Source organism: Cylas formicarius, unplaced genomic scaffold (assembly GCF_029955315.1).
Source record: "Cylas formicarius isolate icCylForm1 unplaced genomic scaffold, icCylForm1.1 PGA_scaffold_7__23_contigs__length_41026272, whole genome shotgun sequence".
In the NCBI taxonomy this organism is placed as follows: domain Eukaryota; kingdom Metazoa; phylum Arthropoda; class Insecta; order Coleoptera; family Brentidae; genus Cylas; species Cylas formicarius.
Window position 1 is genome coordinate 2601233 of NW_026844352.1, and position 20524 is coordinate 2621756.

A 20524-nucleotide genomic window follows, 5' to 3' on the forward strand; every position below is an offset into this window, starting at 1 on the left:
AAACGCGCCTTTTTGATGCACCTTTGCAGCTCGTGCCGACACTCGCATAAGTGTGCCTCCGTAGTGGTTCGATTCATCTATGACCTATTTCGCAAAAAAAACATCTGCGTCCCACTTTAACCCGTGTCATTAAAGTATTACATTTTCTTGCATCACCTGTCGCAACCGGGCGCACTTCCATTACAAAAGTGCGGGAACTTTTGGCATGACGCGTGCGGCATTGTTTTCCTTTGAAGAAAATATTTGAAAGGATACGGGCTCAGGTTTCAGCGTTTTTTTCGTCTTGTTATAAATCAGGGTTTGAACTAATAGATCAGCGAAAACGTCGATAAAAAATATTTATTTCTTCGCTTTGATTATCTAGGACCATTGGTTCTTGTAAATAAAAAGAAAATATAACATTTTCAACTCAAAAATTTATGTAAACATGCATGGCATGTAAGGCAGCATCTATACTATACTATACTATAAATTAATAAAAATGATACAAATGTAGTTAAAAATATGAAGCTATTTTTCAGTACCCAAAATGTAAAAATGAGAAATAGAATGAATAGGTATTAACCATCAATAACAATAACATTGGCGATGTTATATTCCGAAATTAATTTAGTGACAAAGGGATACGAAAGTACGAAAGTGACATACGAGAAATGCCTGTTAAGGAGATATATTTTCAATGATATGAGAATGACTTTTTAAAATGCTTTTTTCGAGGCTGTGGCACAATAAATTTTTGGTTGTAATGTGCTCTCTAAATTTTAGCCGAAAATCTGGAGTAAGTCCTACACTTTTGGAAATGCTACAAAAAGGCAAAACAGACTTATTTACAGAGAACTTTACTTTGCCTTTAATATTATCCACTTGTTTGGCAATTCCGAAAACCATCACTGTCATCATATTTATCAGGATTTCGTACGAGCATACAGTTCACTGACAGAATCATAAAATCTATGTAAATTTTTCAGAAAAAGAAAACTAGATCGGCATAAAGATAAACTAATATGTATTGAGGTTTTCATGATTTATCATTGTCAAACATTTTCTTCTTCCACTTACGGTTACTACTCCTATCATAGGTCGGAAATCATCATGGCTATTCTATCTCTCAGATTTTTATTATTATTAATTATGTTCATAATTTACTGTACAATTGCCCAAAAATAAAAACCAACTTTCAAAAAATACATGGAAGCATTATTTTGTCCAAAAAATAAAGGAATTTTCCAAAAACATGAATTCGTCTATTCATCTATTATTTCCTAATAATGTGATGTGATTAAATGATCTGTGGTAGCAGTGGAACAATTTTCTTAACAAATTATAGTGCACGACAAACACACATATCCGAAGTCATAAAACCGAGATGGTGTTCACTTGGCCTCGTTATTATTCAAAATATCTCGTTGTGATTAAATACATTATTTTAATTGATAGATGACTGAGGCAAAATTTTTGCACGCCAGTTCGGCGAATAGATAAATCTAAACCCCCAAAAAGGGCACGTAAATAGTGTCTAATGAATTCGGCGGTTGCTAATAAATGAGAATGGCTTTTCAAACTGCTTAGTCAGATCGGCCTGGGAATCGCAACGGTGAACATTGAGACTGTATGTAAATTACGATAACCTCGGTACAATGGTGTAGATTACTAGCTAATTTTTGTAAATATGCTATTGTTAGATAGGCAATAGAAAATATACGTTTAACGTTTACTTTGGGACGGTCAATGCGCCAAGGTGTGCTTTTATTAGATTAATTTAGAATAGATCGACCGACAAGGGGTAGTGAACAAATACGTTTATTATATGTAGTGATTTTTGACTTATACTCCCGACTAATTAGAGTTATTATGTAATTATACTTTAATAATTACTTTCATCGGAAGAGCGCTAGGCTGGTTCTGAGATCTAAAATTTGGCGTTAAGATATAGTTGTAGTACCTCTTATACCAAATGAACTTTTAGTGACGTCATCGAGATTAACATATTTAGGTCCTCAAAATAATGGACTAACACTACAATTTACAAAGTACGCGTAAGTATCCTACATAATAATTAGAAAAAGGTTTACATAAAAATTTAATAAACTAATTACCCAAATAAGGAAAGAAAAAGAACAGATTATCAAAGTATCATATCAAAACAATATGAAATCATCGAAATATGTCTGTGACTAAAATAGTGATTGTAGTTCTTTTGCATTTGAGTGATTGGAGAGTTTATTGCGCAATCGGTATTAAAAAAGTAGCAATTAAATTATTTTGAATTACTTAAAAATCTTCGATTTTCCAACATATTATTACCGCATAATGTTTGAGGACACCCTATTTTATAGGAGAATGGTTTGTGTATAAATAGAAATCCAGCCTTTCGGGAGGTCAGTGTTATTAATTGAAGGCACCTAAATCGTTGTAATATGTTTCTTTATTTAAAATACATTAGCTTCGGTACGATTTATTAACCATTGTTTCAATACGTATCTAAAATAATTAAAATACATATCAATACATAAGTTAAGCGCTAACTACAATGAAATTCTGAATCTAGAGAAAGTTATTTCAAAAAACTTATTGGTATTATTCAGCAAGCAAGATAGTTTTATATACTTGGAAACAATGCCTTATATCATCTATTAATAATATCATAATCAAAAGATTTTACATTTTAAGCATGTAAACATTTGTAACTTATATTACAATGGTATATTATGCAACAAGTGCGTGTGTTTAAATAAACACATGACCTTCAGAAATTAACAAGCCGTGTGGTAAAAGCTCCGAAAACATCCGATTGACACTTTCGGCAGGCTAGCTCGGCATATTATTAGGTATTCTACAGAAGGGAGTAGAAAATAGTATATTATGCAACAAGTGCGGTAAACGGCAATAGACTCACGAGTTTATTTGACACGAGCGGAGCGAGTTTTAAATAAACGAGTGAGTTAAAAAGTTTATCGATCGTGTTGCATCATATTTTTTTTATACTTTTTCTACGACCTTTAGTTTTTGGGTACTTTTTGGCAAAACAACACAAATACATTCAACGACATGACCGTCACAATTGACAAACGTCAAAATTTAAAGCGTGGGAAATATCTTCGAAAATAGCACAAACAGTGAGACTTTAGTTTAAAGCCTCTGCCTCTGTGATCATAATATAGAGCAGTGATGGGATAATATCAAAAGTAGCCAAGAGCAACTTATACGGTATTAGAGGAACCAGCAACTTGATATCGACGTTAGAAGTGTCCATACTTGTTAAATTGACATTTTCATAAAAATTATTGTTAAAGAAATCTACACTTTTTGCTAATTGCTATATTATTAAGAAAGTTTTAATAATTTTTATTTATTTACTAATATTTAGCTTTTCATTAATTTAATTTAAATCTGTGGATATGAATGTATATGAAAATTGTTGTTACTAGCAATAACGTCCGTTTCGGGAACCCTGTACTAATGGCCATTAGAACAATCACCCGGTATTTTCTGAATTTTAAAATATCTTTGTTCAAACGTAACTGCTTTTTTGGTTTTGCGCACAAAAATATGTACAACAATATCATCCAATTGTTTAAATTTGACAAATAAAAGATAAAAATAAAATTTTAATGAAACGAACGATTTAGTTTTATTACGCGGTGTGGTGGCGAACGTATTTTAGTCAGTCCCTTGAATTTCAAATTTTAAGTAAGATGACTAAAACTTTAGAGGATGGCCGAAAGGACATACTTTACACCGCGGTGCAACAAACCCAGCAAGAGGAGCAACTAAAAAAGCTAGGGGAGGAACTGACACGGCCGCGTAAGTGTACTACAAAACCTCGACTGTGAAAAGTGTATTTTCCTTTTCCTCTATTGTTTTCAGTTCCAATAATTGGCGCACGCCATATTCAGGCTTTGATTTTGCTAGCTCTTGGTGTAATTGCTTTCGGCGCGAGGGCGTTTCTTTCGGTAGCCATTGTAGCTATGACCGATGCGAAAGCGAATCCGAATCCAGACATTCCGGTAGGTGCAATATCCTATATGGTGCTGATGGAATTGAAATTATAAATGTTTGTAGACGTACCCCGAATGGACCGATAAAAGTGTCATATTATCGGCTTTCTTTTGGGGTTACATTTTGTCACAGGCTTTTGGAGGATGGGCGGCAAACCAGTACGGTCCGAAGTGGTTTCTTGTCGTTTCCATGGGAATTGGTTCAATTCTGGGGTTTTTGGTTCCTACAGTTGCAGCCAATTTTGGATCGAAAGGGGTCATGGCTATTAGGGCACTCCAAGGCTTGTCTCAAGGATTTGTGTTTCCATCCATACACTATCTTTTGAGTCAGTGGGCACCTCTATCCGAAAGGTCCCGAATGGGAGCTTTTATTATGGCAGGTAACAGTACATGCAATCAATAAAAACTGCTGGAAAACAACGTGATCATCTCAGGTGCCCCTCTCGGAACAGTAATCGCCTTATCGGTCACCGGATTCCTGGCTGCAAGTCCTTATGGCTGGCCAATGGTATTCTATTTCTACAGCGCTCTTGGCTTTGTGTGGTGCGTGATAATGGCCATATTTGGACACAATAGTCCAGCAGAACATCCTAGTATCAGCGTAGCGGAGAAGTTTTTCATCGAAAATAGCTTAGGACACGCCGAACATAAGAAAGTGAGTTCAATGTTATTTTCCAAGCAATATCGATTGCACTATTTGTAATTCTCAGAAGCATCCTACACCGTGGAAAGAAATCATTACGTCGCCACCCATCTGGGCGCTTCTGATCGCGCAGAGCGGCTTCAGTTTCGTGTTTTATGTTCTGCTGACGCAAATACCAAGTTATTTAAACCACGTCATGAAGTTCGACATAAAAAACGTAAGTGCTAATTTTGTATTGTTGTTTGTTGTTTATCGTTTTCGGTGCGTTTCAGAACAGTTTGATATCGTCACTGCCGTACCTCGCTCTGTTCGTACTCAGTTTCATTTTTAGTACGGTATCGGACGCAATTATTAACAAGAAAATTCTATCTGTCGGCAAGGCGAGGAAAAGTTTTAACGCAATTGGTAAGTTGGCCTGCAAATGGCCCGATGAACTAAGGCAAACTTATCTTGCAACTAAGCGCCAGCATATAAAACTTATTATGAACACAAAGCGCTGTTTTGATATGAGACAACTTGATGCACTTTCTTTTATTACGGATCAAAAATCCATTTAATGCTGTATTAAGTCATAACTAAAGTTGCTCTTTGGGAATCATTTTTGAATTAGCTTCGTGTCCTTTTTTGGACCACCCCCTGATGTAGACATCTCGCTATACGAAATGGAATGCATCTTTAGAAGAAATAATAAGTGCCCTCGACTTGATACTCTTTAAGATTTTTTAAAAACTTGCCACAAAACTGGCTCTTCTAACTTACCTTCCTTTTTTCTATTATCTTACTTAGAGCTAAAAGAACCCTAGAGACTGAAATGACTCTATCAATTTCCGACCAATTGCTTGGTGAATACGATAGTGAAGGTTATTTATGAACATACTCCTGAGGAGACTTCTGACATGGGAGTTTGTTTTTGGGAAAAAACACTCAATCGTGGAATTGCACTTGCACCTGAAAGACAGAAATGTTTATGCCACCTTCGTTGATTTTCGTGGAGTGTTCGACTCTGGCGACTGTGGCACACAGGTGTCAGTCCTAACTTTATCAATATTACGCAGAACTGATACGAGAACGGCTCAGAGCCTTTGATTAAGTTTCAGTGACGATTGATATCACATCTGGTGCCCTTTAAGGGAATTATTTGAGTTCAAATCTTTTTTTAATATTTCTTGTTATTCTGCTGTATGCTGATGATCTTGTTATACACGAAGACTCTGAGACATTATACACCAGCTGCAAACTTTTGAAAAATATATTCATTTGAACAAATTTGTAGTCAACGTCTCAAAAACCACCCCTTTGGATCACCCTCTGAAGGGTTGGTCCAAATACTCCTGAGAGGTACTTTTTCTTGGAAAATTGAATACATTTTTGGGAGTTACTTTCGCTTGTTCTTCGTTCTTATCGAAATGGCAGAATCATCTGTAACTATAGCCCAACACAGGTACCTGCTCTTAGGATGTTCTATAAATATAATATTATTAATTATTAATAAACTTATAATTAATGATAGCATTCTCACTTATTTTTCTAGTAGCATTGCTCGCTGCGGTTTACGTTATTCTGATATTATTGCAAAAGCTCAATCTAACTTCATAAAACATTTGTTAATGTTGCCAAAATATACTCCTTCTGCTAATATAACTCATTATGCTTAAAATATGTTTAAACTTTCTAGTCAAATTACTTAGAATGTTCACCGATAGACTTCCAATGCAGTGTTTGTAATAATTGTTACTGCTGTTGAATACATTAAAACTCAAATTAAAGTCTTATTCGACACATCTATTGATTGCTTCACAATTTATATCTTTTGCCTTATAGCATGTGTAGAATTAGAGTTTCTGTATGATACGCTTTTTACAGAGAGCATATTTAACAGAGCCCCTTATACAATACATTTATTGCTTTTTGTCGAGTACATAACAATTTTGATCTTTTACATTAACAAGAGTTAGTTTTGCATTTTTTGGGACGTATTTGAAATTCCGGCCCTCCAACGGAATAACTGCGACCACTAATTTCGCGCAGCTTCTATCAGGTATCGTTTTCTTAGCCTCTTCGACGTCACTTTGCCTTGAGTAAGCCGGCAATGCGAGTTTGCCTGAGCAAACTTTGTCGCTAACATGAACAATCAATCGATACCTACAATCTTCGGATTTGTAGAGGGTCTTTCACTGCAGACGTAATAATTTATGACAAGATCCACCAAAAGAGGCACAGAAAACGAGGTGGTGTCAAAGTTGTCCTCAAAAATTTGTCCATTAAAATTGCATCAATTTTCTTGCTGTCCGCAGTTTTGCCAATAGCATTTTAAAAATTTGAGAACGCAGATGTGTGGCAGAGAACACGTGAATGATTGCAGGCATGATCGTCCCAGCGGTGGCCCTAATTGCCTTGGGATACACGCGACAAGACCAAACAACTCGGGCAGTGATACTGATGATTTTGGCAGTTGGTTTTCTATCGGCTGGTTTATCTGGTTGGGGAGTCAATCACATCGATCTATCTCCAAATCACGCAGGCACTCTTATGGGGCTTTTAAGTACCGTGGCCAATTCTTTTGCAATCGTCGCACCTATAATGACGCAGTTCATTGTCACGGATCAGGTAATAAGATAAATGCAGGTTTTTAGGACTTATTCCATGAAATGTTTCCAGGAAAATGTAACTCAGTGGAGAACTATATTTATCGTGTCTGCCGTTGGTAATATTGCGGTCACTTTGGTATTCAGCGTATTTGGATCCGGCAAAATTCAACCTTGGAATGAGGAACGCGAAGGTATGTGGTTCACAATAATCATATTAAAAAGATAGTTTCATTTTATTTGTAGATAGCGGCAGTGACAAACCACGGCCATAGACACTTTTATACGCTCCAAGAAACTGTGATATACGACTAAACACTTTTAGCAACTCAAATAAAAATTCTGTGTTTGCTCATCTCATTACGCATTATCTATATGTTACGTATATGGCCTTGATATGGATTTCCCAAAAATGCAAAAAAATTGAGTCTTTGAATTAAATTACCTTGAAGGATAGGGACAAAGACCGACCTGTTTTAGTGATATAATCAATTGAAGACGATTAGTCGATCAGTCGTATCGATTGTAGTTAGTTTGAAGTGATGTTCAATCCCATATAGTTTTTAAAAGAAAGTATCCAGATAAAATGATTTTGTGTATTTTGCTGCAACATTAATATGAATAAAGTATCGTCCATTTCGTATATATTTGATCACATTATAGACAGTAAGTGCCTAAGCGAACCTAAATGAAATAAATGACTTGATTTTGTTTGTTTGTCTGATTTTCATTATCTCAGTCAATAGTTATTGTTCTTAACCCTTATATTTACTTAAGTATCAAAATCATATTTTTAAAGTAAATAATTGTAAATTAAAGGTTTGTATTTAAGTCGTGGAATAGTTTCGGTCACATGCAATCCGAACATCTTTGCTAGTATTTTGCTTTTATATATCGCTATTACCATGACCAAAACGTCGGAAGAGAGTACTGAAAATTCTTCATTTATACCCGTGCGCCGAAATGCAGACGAAACGAATAAATTCGGCGAAAGGTCTGGTAAGTCATGTATTCTTATTTAACTGTAATAATTCTAATTTGCCATTAGCGTCTTCTTTTGGTGCCCGACATGTTCAAGCCCTGATAATGTTCTCCCTCAGCGTCATTGCCTTCGGAGCGCGAGCTTTTCTATCGGTGGCCATTGTAGCAATGACAGATCCAAATACCAACACGAACTCAGAAGTTCCGGTAACTTTATCCTGCCAAAATCATGAATATAATAATTATCCAACTAAATACGATGTGTGTTCAAAAAGAAAGGTAACTTTTAAGTTTTATCTAAAAGTATTTATTTTTTTTATCAAAATTAATACTGTCCACTTTAAAGTAATCCCCGCAATCGTGTTAAACCTCCTTTATTTATTTATTAGAGTTTTGGGAACAGGAAAAAGTAAATTTGCAAACTGTCTGAAATAGTCAACATATGTTAGGGACATGTATACCAACATAACAAAACAATTACAAAACTCACCTTACTTTTTGAACATACCTCGTATAATGCCACTCACGAGTAAGGACTATTGCCAACTTCTGCATTATTGACTTGGTGCATCGAACATTTACTTTTTTAAAAATAGACATAACTGAATGTCAATAGAGAGATTTTTTTTACTTCATTCATCCGACAGATTGCTCATTCGTCAAACCTCTAATGAAATTGCAGACGTATCCCGAATGGACAGACAAAAGCATAGTGCTCTCTGCCTTCTTCTGGGGTTACGTCCTTCCCCAGGCTTTCGCGGGTTGGGCAGCTAATCGTTATGGACCAAAGTGGTTTTTGGTAGTCACCATGGCTATTGGCTCGTGTCTGGGTATATTAGTGCCATGCACTGCGGCGCATTTAGGATCTAAAGGAGTTATGGCAATAAGAGCAGTACAAGGAATCACTCAAGGTTTTGTCTACCCGTCAATTCATTACCTTTTGAGTCAGTGGGCTCCGCTGTCAGAACGGTCTAGAATGGGAACATTTGTAATGGCTGGTAATGCACCTAATGAAACTGTTCGCAATATTTTAAGTTTATGTTAACATATTTTTTGTTTTTGAGGTGGACCTCTGGGTACGGTAATCTCCCTGCTGATTACCGGCGTTTTAGCATCTAGCAAATACGGATGGCCGTTGGTATTTTACTTCTACGGTGTATTGGGTTTGTTGTGGTGTATAGTGATGGTACTTTGTGGATATAATAGCCCAGTTGAACATCCTTCTATTAACAGTTCTGAAAGATCTTTCATTGAAAGTAGCTTGGGCCATGCCGATGGAAAGATGGTAAGTTGTGAAGGATGAAAAGGAAATAATAAATATAACTCGCGTTTGTAGAGGCATCCGACTCCGTGGAAATCCATATTTCTTTCCACACCCGTTTGGGCTCTATTAATCGCCCAGAGCGGCTACAGTTTCGTATTCTACGTCCTCCTTACTCAAATACCAAGTTATTTGAACCACGTTATGGAGTTTGACATTGCGAATGTGAGTTGATTTTGTTAACACAATTACGCTTACCATATGTGGAGCAAATTGCAGAACAGTCTTCTGTCGTCTCTTCCCTACTTTGTGCTGTGGATTCTCAGCTTCGTATTTAGTGTTACGTCAGACGCAGCGATAAATAGGAAAGTGTTATCGGTGGGTGCGTCCCGGAAGCTGTTTAACGGAATCGGTAAGTTTTGTTTTTCTGGTAAAGCTCTTCCATGTTGAAACCGCTTTCAGGAATGGTAATACCAGCAATCGCATTGGTAATATTGGGCTACACAAGTCGCGAACAAACCACTCAAGCCATAATATTGATGGTATTATCGGTCGGCTTTTTATCGGCAACTTTGTCTGGATGGGGAGTGAATCACATTGATTTAAGTCCAAATCACGCTGGGACATTGATGGGACTTATAAATGCTGCGGCTAATTGCTTCGGGATAGTAGCACCTTTGTTGGCACAGTTCGTTGTTACTGATCAGGTATTGGGGATATAGTTATTGAATCTACAAGCGTATTAGATATAACATTTGTACCTACAGGAAGACACCGTTCAATGGAGAATTGTGTTTCTAATTTCTGCCGCAAGTAATATCGCTGTTACGGTTTTGTTCACTATTTTTGGATCTGGAGAAGTTCAACCTTGGAATATGGAAGAACACGAAAATTCTAAGAGGTGATTCTTCAAAAATCTTTTAGTGATATTTTTGTAACACGTTCTTTTCAGGTAAACATCAATACAAGTAGAAGACTGTCTCGTCTTCAAAGTTTCATTTCGACATTCCCGACTTTAAATAAATTTTAATAAACTAAAGATTTGCCTTTTCTTATTTCATACGTGCGGCTATCGGTGACACACTCTGTATGTTTCTTTACCGTCGAAATCCGTTAAGCTTCCTTCTATTTACTTCAGTATTTTAATTCCGCAATTCGAAAGCACAAACAATAACGAACTGGTAGTTTGCCTGGGCAGTTGCTTCTGTGAGCTCAGTCAGCCTTTAACACCATGGGCAAGTCTACCACTGACCGTAGAGAGGACATTTCTTACACCTCAATTGACGTTAAACTTGATAAAAGCAATTTTCAAAATTCGAAAGATGAGTTAACCAAAAACCGTAAGTATCCTTTAAACATTCATAAAAGATAGTTTCTTGAAGTATTGCAACTTTAGTCCCCTTGCTCGGGGTCAGACATGGCCAAGCTTTAATCGGTTTTCTGCTAATTTTCGTATTCTACGGCGCAAGATCTTCGCTATCCAGTGCGATCGTAGCAATGACGGATCCTACAGTGAACAGTGATCCAGCAATTCCCGTTAGTACTTCACACCATATGTGAACAAAGCTTTGCCTATCAACTATTTCAGACGTACCCCGAATGGCAAGATAAAAGTGTTGTATTATCGGCTTTCTTCTGGGGATACGTCTTGCCTCAACCACTGACTGGCTGGTTAACGAATCGTTATGGCCCAAAATGGTTCTTGGTGGTCTTCTTAACGATAAGTTCGGCACTTGGTTCTGCAATACCTCTAGCTGCCGCTCAATTCGGTTCCAAAGGAGTGATGGTAGTCAGAGCATTTCAAGGATTTTTTCAGGGGCTAATATATCCTTCGGTTGCCTACACTTTGAGTCACTGGGTGCCCGTATCGGAGAGATCCAGAATGGCGACTTTTATATACTCGGGTTTGTAGTTTAACTTAGCAAACCAAATAAGTTATAACCGCTTTCGTAGGAGCTTATATGGGTACCGTAGTCGCATTGCTGGTGACTGGTGCCTTATCAACAAGCAAGTACGGTTGGCCTATCGCATTCCACTTTTTCAGCTTTCTCGGTATTGTCTGGTGTATTTTGATGGCCGTTTTTGGATATGACACTCCAGAGGAACATCCCAAAATATCGAAAGCTGAGAAATTTTACATCGAACACAGTTTGGGACATGCCAATGGCAAAAAAGTTGCGACGCGCGGAATTGCGCTTAAACCTTTTCCTATACATATTATTTTTAGAAGCTGAATACTCCATGGAAGGCGATTTTCACGTCAGTACCGATTTCGGCTATTCTTGCTGCGCAGTGTACGAGCAACTTTGTCTTTTATTTATTGATAACGCAAATTCCGTTGTACATGAGCAACATTTTAAAGTTCGACATGGATAATGTAAGCAAAGTAAACAGCTTTTTGTATTCTATAAACCATATGATCCGCTTGTAGAATAGTTTCATGTCATCTTTACCATATTTGACGTTCGTATTCCTCAGCTTTTTCTTTAGCACGGCGTCGGACGCTGTTATAAATAGGAATATTTTTTCGATCGGTACATGCAGAAAAATTTTTACCGCCGTTGGTACGTAGTTGAAAGAACGATGGTCTGCATTATATCAAAACCTAATAATACGTATTTTAGGGTTGGTAATACCTGCAGCAGCGCTCATTATTTTAGGCTATACGGATCCGAAGCACCAGACAAAAGCAGTCTGTTTACTAGTGATAGCGGTCGCGTCTAGCTCCGCCATTTTGTCAGGTTGGGCCGTGAATCCCATAGATCTGGCTCCCAATCATGCTGGTACCGTTAATGGGCTCACGTCCTCTATCGGAAACTCCTTGGGGTTTGTTGCTCCCTTGGTCTCGCAAGTCATTGTTACAGACCAGGTTAGGAATCGTTAGTAGTCTGTATTATTCTTAAAAAAAAAATGCTATTGTCTTCTATACTTTACTTTCCAAATTAAAGTTGACAATAAATATGTTTTTCGCCATTGTTATTTTATACTGTAAATTTACTTTGGCTTTGTTTCGTTATGTCTCTTACATTTTAATTTATTAGTTTTGCTGATTTTGAAGAATCCGTTAGATTCACACAGTTGGAGTTTAAATATTTAATTTTATAATGCTAAACACAGGTCAATGAAACTCGGTCTGATTGCAGGGGGATATTAGTCAATGGCGAATTATATTCTTAATTTCGGCAGCTGGTAACGTACTGGGTGCCATTTATTTCGCTATATTTGGATCGGGGGAGATACAACCTTGGAACGACGAAATAGAAAAATCCAATGGTAAGAAAATCACTCGATAAGTAGCTGATTACACAATAGTATAGCTGCCCTTCAGCGACGGCTACGATCCATTGTCTCTCTGATTATACTCCTCAGCTTCAATGGTGGCTGCTTGATGTGGCTCGTTTATTTCCATTTCTCTATTCCCAGCGGATGAAGAAGCATAACACATGTGCAAACGTTTTTTTCCTCTTTTGGCAGAATTTGCATTTGCATTAGTCGGTAATGTCCATCAATACACCTATCACTCTTCTCAAGCCCTTCTTTTCACTGTTCAGAAGGTGTGCTGTGAACTTGGTCCACCATTACCAGGAGGAGCCTTTTTTCATCCCTTTTTATGGCGCTTTTGTTACCTTGGTGACCGTCTTGACAGTTTCAGTCGAAATCTAACTTGGATGTTATTTTAGTGGATCGCTAGTGCTATAATCGTCTGTCCAGATGGCATTTGTTTTATTAAGATTTGTTTTACCTTTATTTCTTTGACATAGTGCTCTAGCGCGGGAACCTCTGCTTAGAATACTGGATTCATCAGCCTGTTTGACAAATTGATATAAAAATTACAGATGTAGAAGTATATTTTAACAGCGAACTCCAAATCAGTTCCTTTGTTAAGATATTTTGTAAAATAACGAGACGATCAATTGTAGTGATGTCAAAACGGTTTAAAATTCCTCTTAAATATAAGCTTTTTGGAACTGCTGTAATTCAAAATGTACTTTTACTTTCGAGTGTAAATCTAAATAACATCTGGAAAGAAGTTACAATTTCGTAACCTATGAATTAATGATCAATTTTATGTAGTCCATGCCAAAGTGTTTACTAAGTGCTTATAAATATTTGTATTAATTGTCTATTTACATTAGGTACTTTGAAGAGAATGTAACTGCTTTTACTGCCAGTTGCATTTTGCCAATGAAATGACCAATTTTACACCCTAGAACAAGACAGAAACTATTTAAATTCACTATATATACAGTATGTCGACGGATGGAGTCGACAAGAGGACAAATAGACCAAAAATTAAAAGATACGGAAAATAGTCATTCTTTAAAAAAGTTCTTTAAGTGTTTTAAAAATAAATTTGCCAATTTTGTTAAAGAGTTAAGTGGAATATTCACAACACTACAGATTTAAAAGCAAAAATTTCGAATTAAAACTAAAATATTACACCTTTCATAATTGTGACGTATTTGGCAAAATAAGAAAAAGTATTAACGTTGGTTCCCAATTCAAAACTCTGGATGAGGCAGGGTTCCGATTGTAGTAAAAGTTGACTCGTCTGAGGTAATTATTAGCTTGTGAAACTTCTCATTGTTATTTAGAATTTTATGGCCTATTCGGAAACATAAATTCAAGCGTTTGACATTGTTCCCATCTTCCAAGGTATGGTTAAAAATTGGTTAGTATGGACGGATTTCATTCTGCTTTTTTCTAAGGCCTGTTTTCATAAGGAGAGCATATGGTTTTCATTAATCGACTAATAGATTAACCCATATTATCCCAATCATAAAAAAATACTTTACAGAATACATTACATGTTCAAAAAAAATAAAAATAAAAACTCTAAACTTACAAAAAAAAAACTGGACTTACCCTTTATAAACATTTTGCAGGAATGGCGGCCAAAGTAATGTACCATTTGTTCATTTACAGATAAGTTGAACGAAAATGTGCCAAACTGAAGATTTTGTCTAATTATTACATCAAAAAAGGGTCTAACTTTTGAAAACGGATTATTGTTACATAAGTGCAAGTTTTGCTTTATCAATTGGAATCAATCGCGGCTCATACATTTTTTTATAGGATCAATTCCTTTGTCTTCATCAGTAGACCAATAATGCTAATGCAATGAACGATAACAATGCAATGAATGATAACCCGAGAACAATAAAATGTCTACAAAATTTAAAAAAAACATTTTTTGACAACAAGAATTCATGGCGGGTATTGTCTTGAGCATATTTTACCGAAAATTTTAAAATCAAATCAATCACTACGTCATCAAAAAAACATAAAAGCATTTCAAGCGGAGTTTTTCCAGAAAACCTATTTTTTAGTTCCTCACATGAGCTAAATTCATCGAATATAGGTGTATTAGTGTACTCAATCTGAACTTTCTTCCATTTGACAGTAGAAGCAAGTCTGTCGTTTGCAGAAAGCGTCCTCTTTTGAATTCCAGGGTTTCATCATCTGACGAGTCCTATTCAGGTTCAGTGGGTGATGAATTACAGGACTGTTGAAGGACAGCTGTATCATTCGGTGTATGTAACTCGAAAGTTCCAACTATATCAGTCGGTTGCCCAAACTCTTGTAGATTTATGTTATCGTTCATATCTTCTTCGTCAGTCAAGGTATCCACGTCGCCGTCGGGTGGAATATAGACCGCGTCAATATGGTCTGTAAATATTTTTTCACGTTATTTTTAGGATAAATTTACAATTTACAATACATAAGAACACGTAAAATACCTCGGAAATGCCATGTTTAACTGTAACGTTTACTGCACAAGGCACAAACTAATACTATAGAACATGCTAAATGTTGCATGTTTATTCTACATGCGCTGACTTGTCTAGACTTGCAATAACCAAGTTTTGTTTCACAGATAAAACCAGTGGTGCGTTCACGCACTAGTAAATATTTTCAAAAAATAAAGCATAATCGATATAGCATTTCCAACGTATGTTTTCTGTGATGTAATCTACATCACATTAACAAAAATGGCAATACAAATCCAAAATATATTTTCTTTACTATTTTGGATTTACTTGAAAATATGATACAAATTTATGTACCGCTTTTGCTAACTTTTGACGTCATATACAAGATCTTTCTTTTACATATAAATTAGCGATTTCTACGGTTTTATGTCCTTTAGTAGTGATAATAATAAAATTTGTAAATGGATGTGCAATAGTATATTATGCAACAAGTGCGGTAAACGGCATTTGACTCAGGAGTTTATTTGACACGAGCGAAGCGCAGCGGAGCGAGTTTTCAATTAACGAATACATTCACTGACATAACCGTCAGAATTGACAAACGTCAAAATTCAAAGCGTGGGAAATATCTCCGAAAACATCCGATAGCTCCCAAATCTGGGCTGGGATTCATGGGAAACGAAACTCATGTGACGCTTCCGGCACGCTAGATCGGTGTGTAATTAGGTATTATACGGACGGGAGTAGAAAAAAATATTTCCTGGATGTGACAAAAAAAAAAACATAGAATAGGTGGTGCATCATTTTCGTTATATCGTTTCTGGTCTTCTTTACCTTAGTAACGGACCCAGTTTGATTGAATTTATGTGCTGAGGTTCTGCGAAATGAAATATTTGAATTCTTTTCTTGAAACATTCTCCAGTCTAAAGTCAACTTTTTTCTCATTTTGACGTAATCATGAAAGGCACAATCAAATAAAATATGTTATAATAGTTTTTAGAAATATTTTCATTTTAAATCGAAATTTTGAAAATTGAATTCAACGATTTCTGTTTAAGCTGTAACAAATCCGTATTTTTCTATTTTTTTCGTACCATGTAAAAAAAGGAAACATCAAGCATTGCAAACCTCACTTTTAGAGCAAGCAGAAATTTTTATATAGGATCACCTTTTTTAATGTATACCAAATACCAATTACCAAAATAACGTTCTTACCAGCGCTTCATCTACATAGACAACTGAAACTGCTTTAGATGTATGGATGTATTTTTACTGTGAACAATTTTATATAGCTATTTGTTATCTGTCCAAGTCCATTCCAGTTCAGCACTGTCCATAACAATCCTTTATACTATTTTTGACAGTAACTTTTGTGAGAACTATGTCCAAACGTCATGTGTATAGTTAACGTATCCTAATACGAATCAAATTTTGTACAATAGACGTTCTTTTTCAGGAAACAAGACGTCCAAAATGTAAAGTGTCTCGCTGGCAATAAAAGAAACCGTACGCAATTACTTTTTTGTTTTCATTCGTTGCTCATTTAACGTCCACGGCATAAACTGAGCCAATTTTAATATATTTTAAAACCAGAATTTATTTCAACTCATTATAAATATATTCTAAACACTTATAACGACCTGACACACTCAAAGCCGTCGGATTATGTCCCACCGGAAAAAGGATTTCGAATCTTTAGCATCGGACAATAGCCACGCATAATAGTGCATCGAGAATGTAGCAGCCTCGCTTGCTATCCATACGAAAGTTCACATGCTAAACCGATACAGTATATGAATGACATGAATATAATACATTTCTTACGCTTCTCCAGTTTTTCTATGATCTTTTAGCGAAAAAAGCAAGGATTATGAGTGCGAGCCGAGCGAATAAATCAAAGGGTTGACAATTTTATTTGCATGGCTTGTCAAAGGATCCCGACAAAAGAATACGAAGAAATAAATAGAAATAATATTCCACATGTTTTCAACTATTTCGCTACTTTTATGTTTAAAAGCTTTGGTCACTTTTTGGCAAAATTCAAAATAAAATATCGAATTCAAGAATGCAAACTAGTTCGTTCACCAGCACACCAGCACACATTTTTTGATGGATTTGTGATATAAACACTTCAATAATATGTAGAAGAAATAGTACGAAAAAGCTAAATAAAACTTAAGTCTTACCTAGTTATACTTACCGTCATACTTACCGTAATAGTAATTTAATAAATTCACACATATCATGGTAACTATCAGCAGAACAAGTATTTACAAGACGATATCTGCATCCTCCGTCTTATACGATAGTGAAACATGGACAACAACGAAAAAAGAAAAAACTAGAATACTGGACAGAGTAAGAAATAGAGATATTACAACGTAATCATAAAAGTAAGTGGCAAGAATACGTAGAACGGATGTACGAGAATAGGATACCAGCCAAAGTCGAACTCTGCCGTAGACGAAGGCCTATTGGAAAAGCGAAAAACAACTTTGTATCTTAATAGGCTAAGCGCTTAAAACCAGGTAATTAAAAAGAAGAGTATTTTCTGACAATATAGTTTCCTGGGTCGGAGTTCCTGTTTTGTTATAGGGTCTCCAAAAAGCAAACCTCTGTTGAAGGTTGGTAACAAATTTTACAATTATGCATAAAGAACAAGAAAATTCAAGAAGGCCTTTTAGTTAAGACGTAGGAGAAATCTAGGAATAAAACTGGATAACAAACTAACTTGGAAAAATTCCATTAGTTTTCTAAATTCTAAAATAAGTACAGATAATTTTGTACTAACAAATTTTAGGGAAGTGGTCTCAAAGGAAGTTCTAAAACTTTTATATTTCGCACTAGCACAGGGCTAGTCAAATAAAAACTAAATAAAATATCGTCATGCAGAAATTGTTTTGTATCTTTAGGCCTTACCATCGCCTTGCAATCTTTGACTTTTGCTTTACAGTTTTCTGACAATAAAACCTTAAGTACAGTTAGTGTAGCAGTGGTAGTAGTAAATCCAATTGGTCGTAAATCCAATTGATTTAGTTGGATTTTATTTTTACAGGTTCTTTTATGTTCGTTAATGCGTTTCGCGAATGTTCTACCTGTTTGTCCAATACCAGTTTCTTAGAAATAAAATTGAATCAAAAAACAACTCGGAGGAGTGACATTTAATTTCCCAAATGTTGAAATTGTTTTGTAATTATTTTATTTATGTATTTATAAGACAGACATATAGGTAGCACTATAATATATGTAACGTATATAATTTATGTAACAAGAAATTTGAAGGAAACGATCTCAAAGCTGTTACGCTTCGGACTCGTACAACATATGGAATAGCTCATGGTCAAAATAACATCACAAATTGCTTTATTGGTTAATTACCACTTTTTTTTTATTTATATATGTTCTATTTTGAAAACGAAACCAATAAATAATTTGTGAAAATCATTATTCTAATTCAATTTTTGCTTTTTATTTACTATAAAACATATTTAAGTACACTTGCACCATTCTATTTCATTCTAACTAACCAGGAGTAATAGTTTTTTATTGGAAAAACATCTGTGAAAAGTAATATATAATATATATCTAAGTTTTGTATGTTTTCTAATAAGTTTTTACAATTTTATAGTAGAATTACTGAAGTTGTATTATAAAAGGCAACCAACTAAAATCAATTTAAGTTTTCTACAGTCCAGAGCGGTCCCTTCGGACGTTGAAAGGAAATTAGAGATTCAAATCCGGAAGCGATACCACAACGCAATACGTCAAAAATCCGATTTGCGTAATTCACTTACGGCAAAGAAAGGTAAAAGCTCACTTGTTCTCGTTTCAGTCTATTTACTGAAAGCGAGCTTAAAATGCGGTTTACCAAAAGCCCGCAGTAATCTCTTAAATAAATACAATGGCATGGACCCGAGCCACTAAAGCCTCTCGTAATTACCAAAATTTCTCCCGTATTATTCCAGAGTAGATTGGACGCTTTGTGAACCGAAAATGATTTTTCTGCATGGAAGCTCGAAAAGTTATTGAAGCGGTTCTTTCTTAACGTTGCATTTTTTCCATGTTAAGTCAAGGATGCAATTTGTTTTGTTATTCGATATGAATCGAATTTGTGCCTTTCAAAAGTAGTCTTGCAAGAAGCAAGAAAAGTTCACAATATTACGGTTGCCATATTTTTAAAAATAAATTAATAGTCGGCTATTACTTGGTCTACACAGCGAGTTAAAAATGAAATGTAAACGGCTTAAAATCCAGGTATTGAACAATAACACCTTTCCTACTTTGAAAATTCCGGGAAGTAACTCTGATCAGAAATTAAATTGGAGAATATGGAATAAAAATATGATGGTATTTTTGCAGAAAAATCAACAAATTCGACTCATCAACAACAGAAACAAGAGGAATCCAGAAGATTGAATTTGTAAATATCCTGTGTAAATATTCTATTCATAGTTTTTGAAATATTAGAAAAAATAAATTAATGGCAATTCTTCTATAGGACCAGTGGGAAAACATGTGCCATGTTAAATCGTTTTGTGGAAGCATCGAAAAATAATACCATACCAACAACTATACTATACTATAATCAGGAAAGGTGGCGACTACGTCATAACGATGAAATTAGCAAATGTCTTATGACGGTGATTCCAGAAATGTTAAAAAGCTTAAAATCGAAAACATATATCTACAGCATTCCATACAATAACCAATCTGTGATACTAAATGCAGTAACACCCGAAGAAATTTGTGAACTAGCTGTAGATATCAGAAATAAAGATAGCAGTGAGGTCGAAGAGATATCAACAAGTATTATAAAAAGTCGATTGTAGAAATTAAAAAAGTGCTAAGCTACTTAATTATTAATTCATGTCGAAATGGAATTTTCCCAACTAACTTCAAATTAGCCTTAATTAATCCGTTATATGAAAAGGGCGACGTCGAAAAAATGGACAGCTATAGACCAATAGGTCTGCTGCCGGGATTCTCAAAAATCTTTGAACATGTTGTGTGCAAAAGATTAACAAACTTCTTATAAATCAACTCGGTTGTTTAAAGCGAAAATCAACGCAAACTTTCGAATCACTTTAAAAAAGGCGAAGCAGCTGTTGGAAATTTCTTAGACCCATCCAAGACGTATAATTGCCTAGACAGAGAGATGCTATTAACGAAATTAGAGAGATATGGCCTAAGAGGTTCGGCACTAAAATGGACAAAGTCATATCTAAACCAACGTACTCAAATTGCTAGTCTACAAAAATGGACACGGTGAAAAATCAAAAGTTTGCGATAATGGCCATGGAGTAGCTCATATTAGGTCCCATTATGTTTTTTATATTCATCAT

At 35.5% G+C, this 20524-nt stretch overlaps 3 protein-coding genes across 4 annotated transcripts; all 3 read left to right on the forward strand.

Moving 5' to 3' along the window:
• Positions 1–3652: 3652 nt before the first annotated feature.
• LOC132704978 (putative inorganic phosphate cotransporter) lies at positions 3653–7915 on the forward strand. Its single transcript, XM_060675345.1, has 9 exons — positions 3653–3804; positions 3868–4007; positions 4063–4378; positions 4433–4653; positions 4709–4858; positions 4914–5046; positions 7004–7248; positions 7300–7420; positions 7473–7915. Exons 1-9 carry the CDS (start codon positions 3696–3698, stop codon positions 7499–7501), a joined length of 1464 nt encoding a protein of 487 aa, XP_060531328.1. The 5' UTR covers positions 3653–3695; the 3' UTR covers positions 7502–7915.
• A 158-nt stretch (positions 7916–8073) lies between these two features.
• Positions 8074–10482, forward strand: LOC132705039 (putative inorganic phosphate cotransporter). 2 transcript variants are annotated; one of them, XM_060675458.1, is made up of 9 exons: positions 8074–8225; positions 8275–8414; positions 8890–9205; positions 9272–9492; positions 9544–9693; positions 9748–9880; positions 9931–10175; positions 10236–10369; positions 10421–10482. In XM_060675458.1, the coding sequence occupies exons 1-9, from the start codon at positions 8132–8134 to the stop codon at positions 10422–10424; spliced, it is 1437 nt and encodes a 478-aa protein (XP_060531441.1). In that variant the 5' UTR covers positions 8074–8131; the 3' UTR covers positions 10425–10482. The 2 variants fall into 2 exon arrangements, with proteins under 2 accessions (XP_060531441.1, XP_060531442.1); XM_060675459.1 differs by having other exon boundaries at positions 8075–8220.
• Positions 10483–10666: 184 nt separating this feature from the next.
• Positions 10667–16696, forward strand: LOC132705010 (putative inorganic phosphate cotransporter). The gene is made up of 9 exons (XM_060675406.1): positions 10667–10808; positions 10865–11004; positions 11057–11372; positions 11422–11642; positions 11696–11845; positions 11900–12032; positions 12093–12337; positions 12612–12741; positions 16639–16696. Exons 1-9 carry the CDS (start codon positions 10700–10702, stop codon positions 16659–16661), a joined length of 1467 nt encoding a protein of 488 aa, XP_060531389.1. The 5' UTR covers positions 10667–10699; the 3' UTR covers positions 16662–16696.
• The last annotated feature ends 3828 nt before the right edge of the window (positions 16697–20524 follow it).

What these genes read in the sequence shown, in the direction of transcription:
- LOC132704978 (XM_060675345.1), top strand. Translation starts at nt 3,696, where the DNA reads ATGACTAAAACTTTAGAGGATGGCCGAAAGGACATACTTTACACCGCG. An exon ending in GGAGGAACTGACACGGCCGC is followed by an intron (nt 3,805 to 3,867) that starts GTAAGTGTACTA and finishes TATTGTTTTCAG; the next exon opens with TTCCAATAATTGGCGCACGC. An exon ending in GGGAGCTTTTATTATGGCAG is followed by an intron (nt 4,379 to 4,432) that starts GTAACAGTACAT and finishes TGATCATCTCAG; the next exon opens with GTGCCCCTCTCGGAACAGTA.
- LOC132705039 (XM_060675458.1), top strand. Translation starts at nt 8,132, where the DNA reads ATGACCAAAACGTCGGAAGAGAGTACTGAAAATTCTTCATTTATACCC. An exon ending in ACACGAACTCAGAAGTTCCG is followed by an intron (nt 8,415 to 8,889) that starts GTAACTTTATCC and finishes ATGAAATTGCAG; the next exon opens with ACGTATCCCGAATGGACAGA. An exon ending in GAAGCTGTTTAACGGAATCG is followed by an intron (nt 9,881 to 9,930) that starts GTAAGTTTTGTT and finishes AACCGCTTTCAG; the next exon opens with GAATGGTAATACCAGCAATC.
- LOC132705010 (XM_060675406.1), top strand. Translation starts at nt 10,700, where the DNA reads ATGGGCAAGTCTACCACTGACCGTAGAGAGGACATTTCTTACACCTCA. An exon ending in AGATGAGTTAACCAAAAACC is followed by an intron (nt 10,809 to 10,864) that starts GTAAGTATCCTT and finishes TTGCAACTTTAG; the next exon opens with TCCCCTTGCTCGGGGTCAGA. An exon ending in ACAGTGATCCAGCAATTCCC is followed by an intron (nt 11,005 to 11,056) that starts GTTAGTACTTCA and finishes CAACTATTTCAG; the next exon opens with ACGTACCCCGAATGGCAAGA.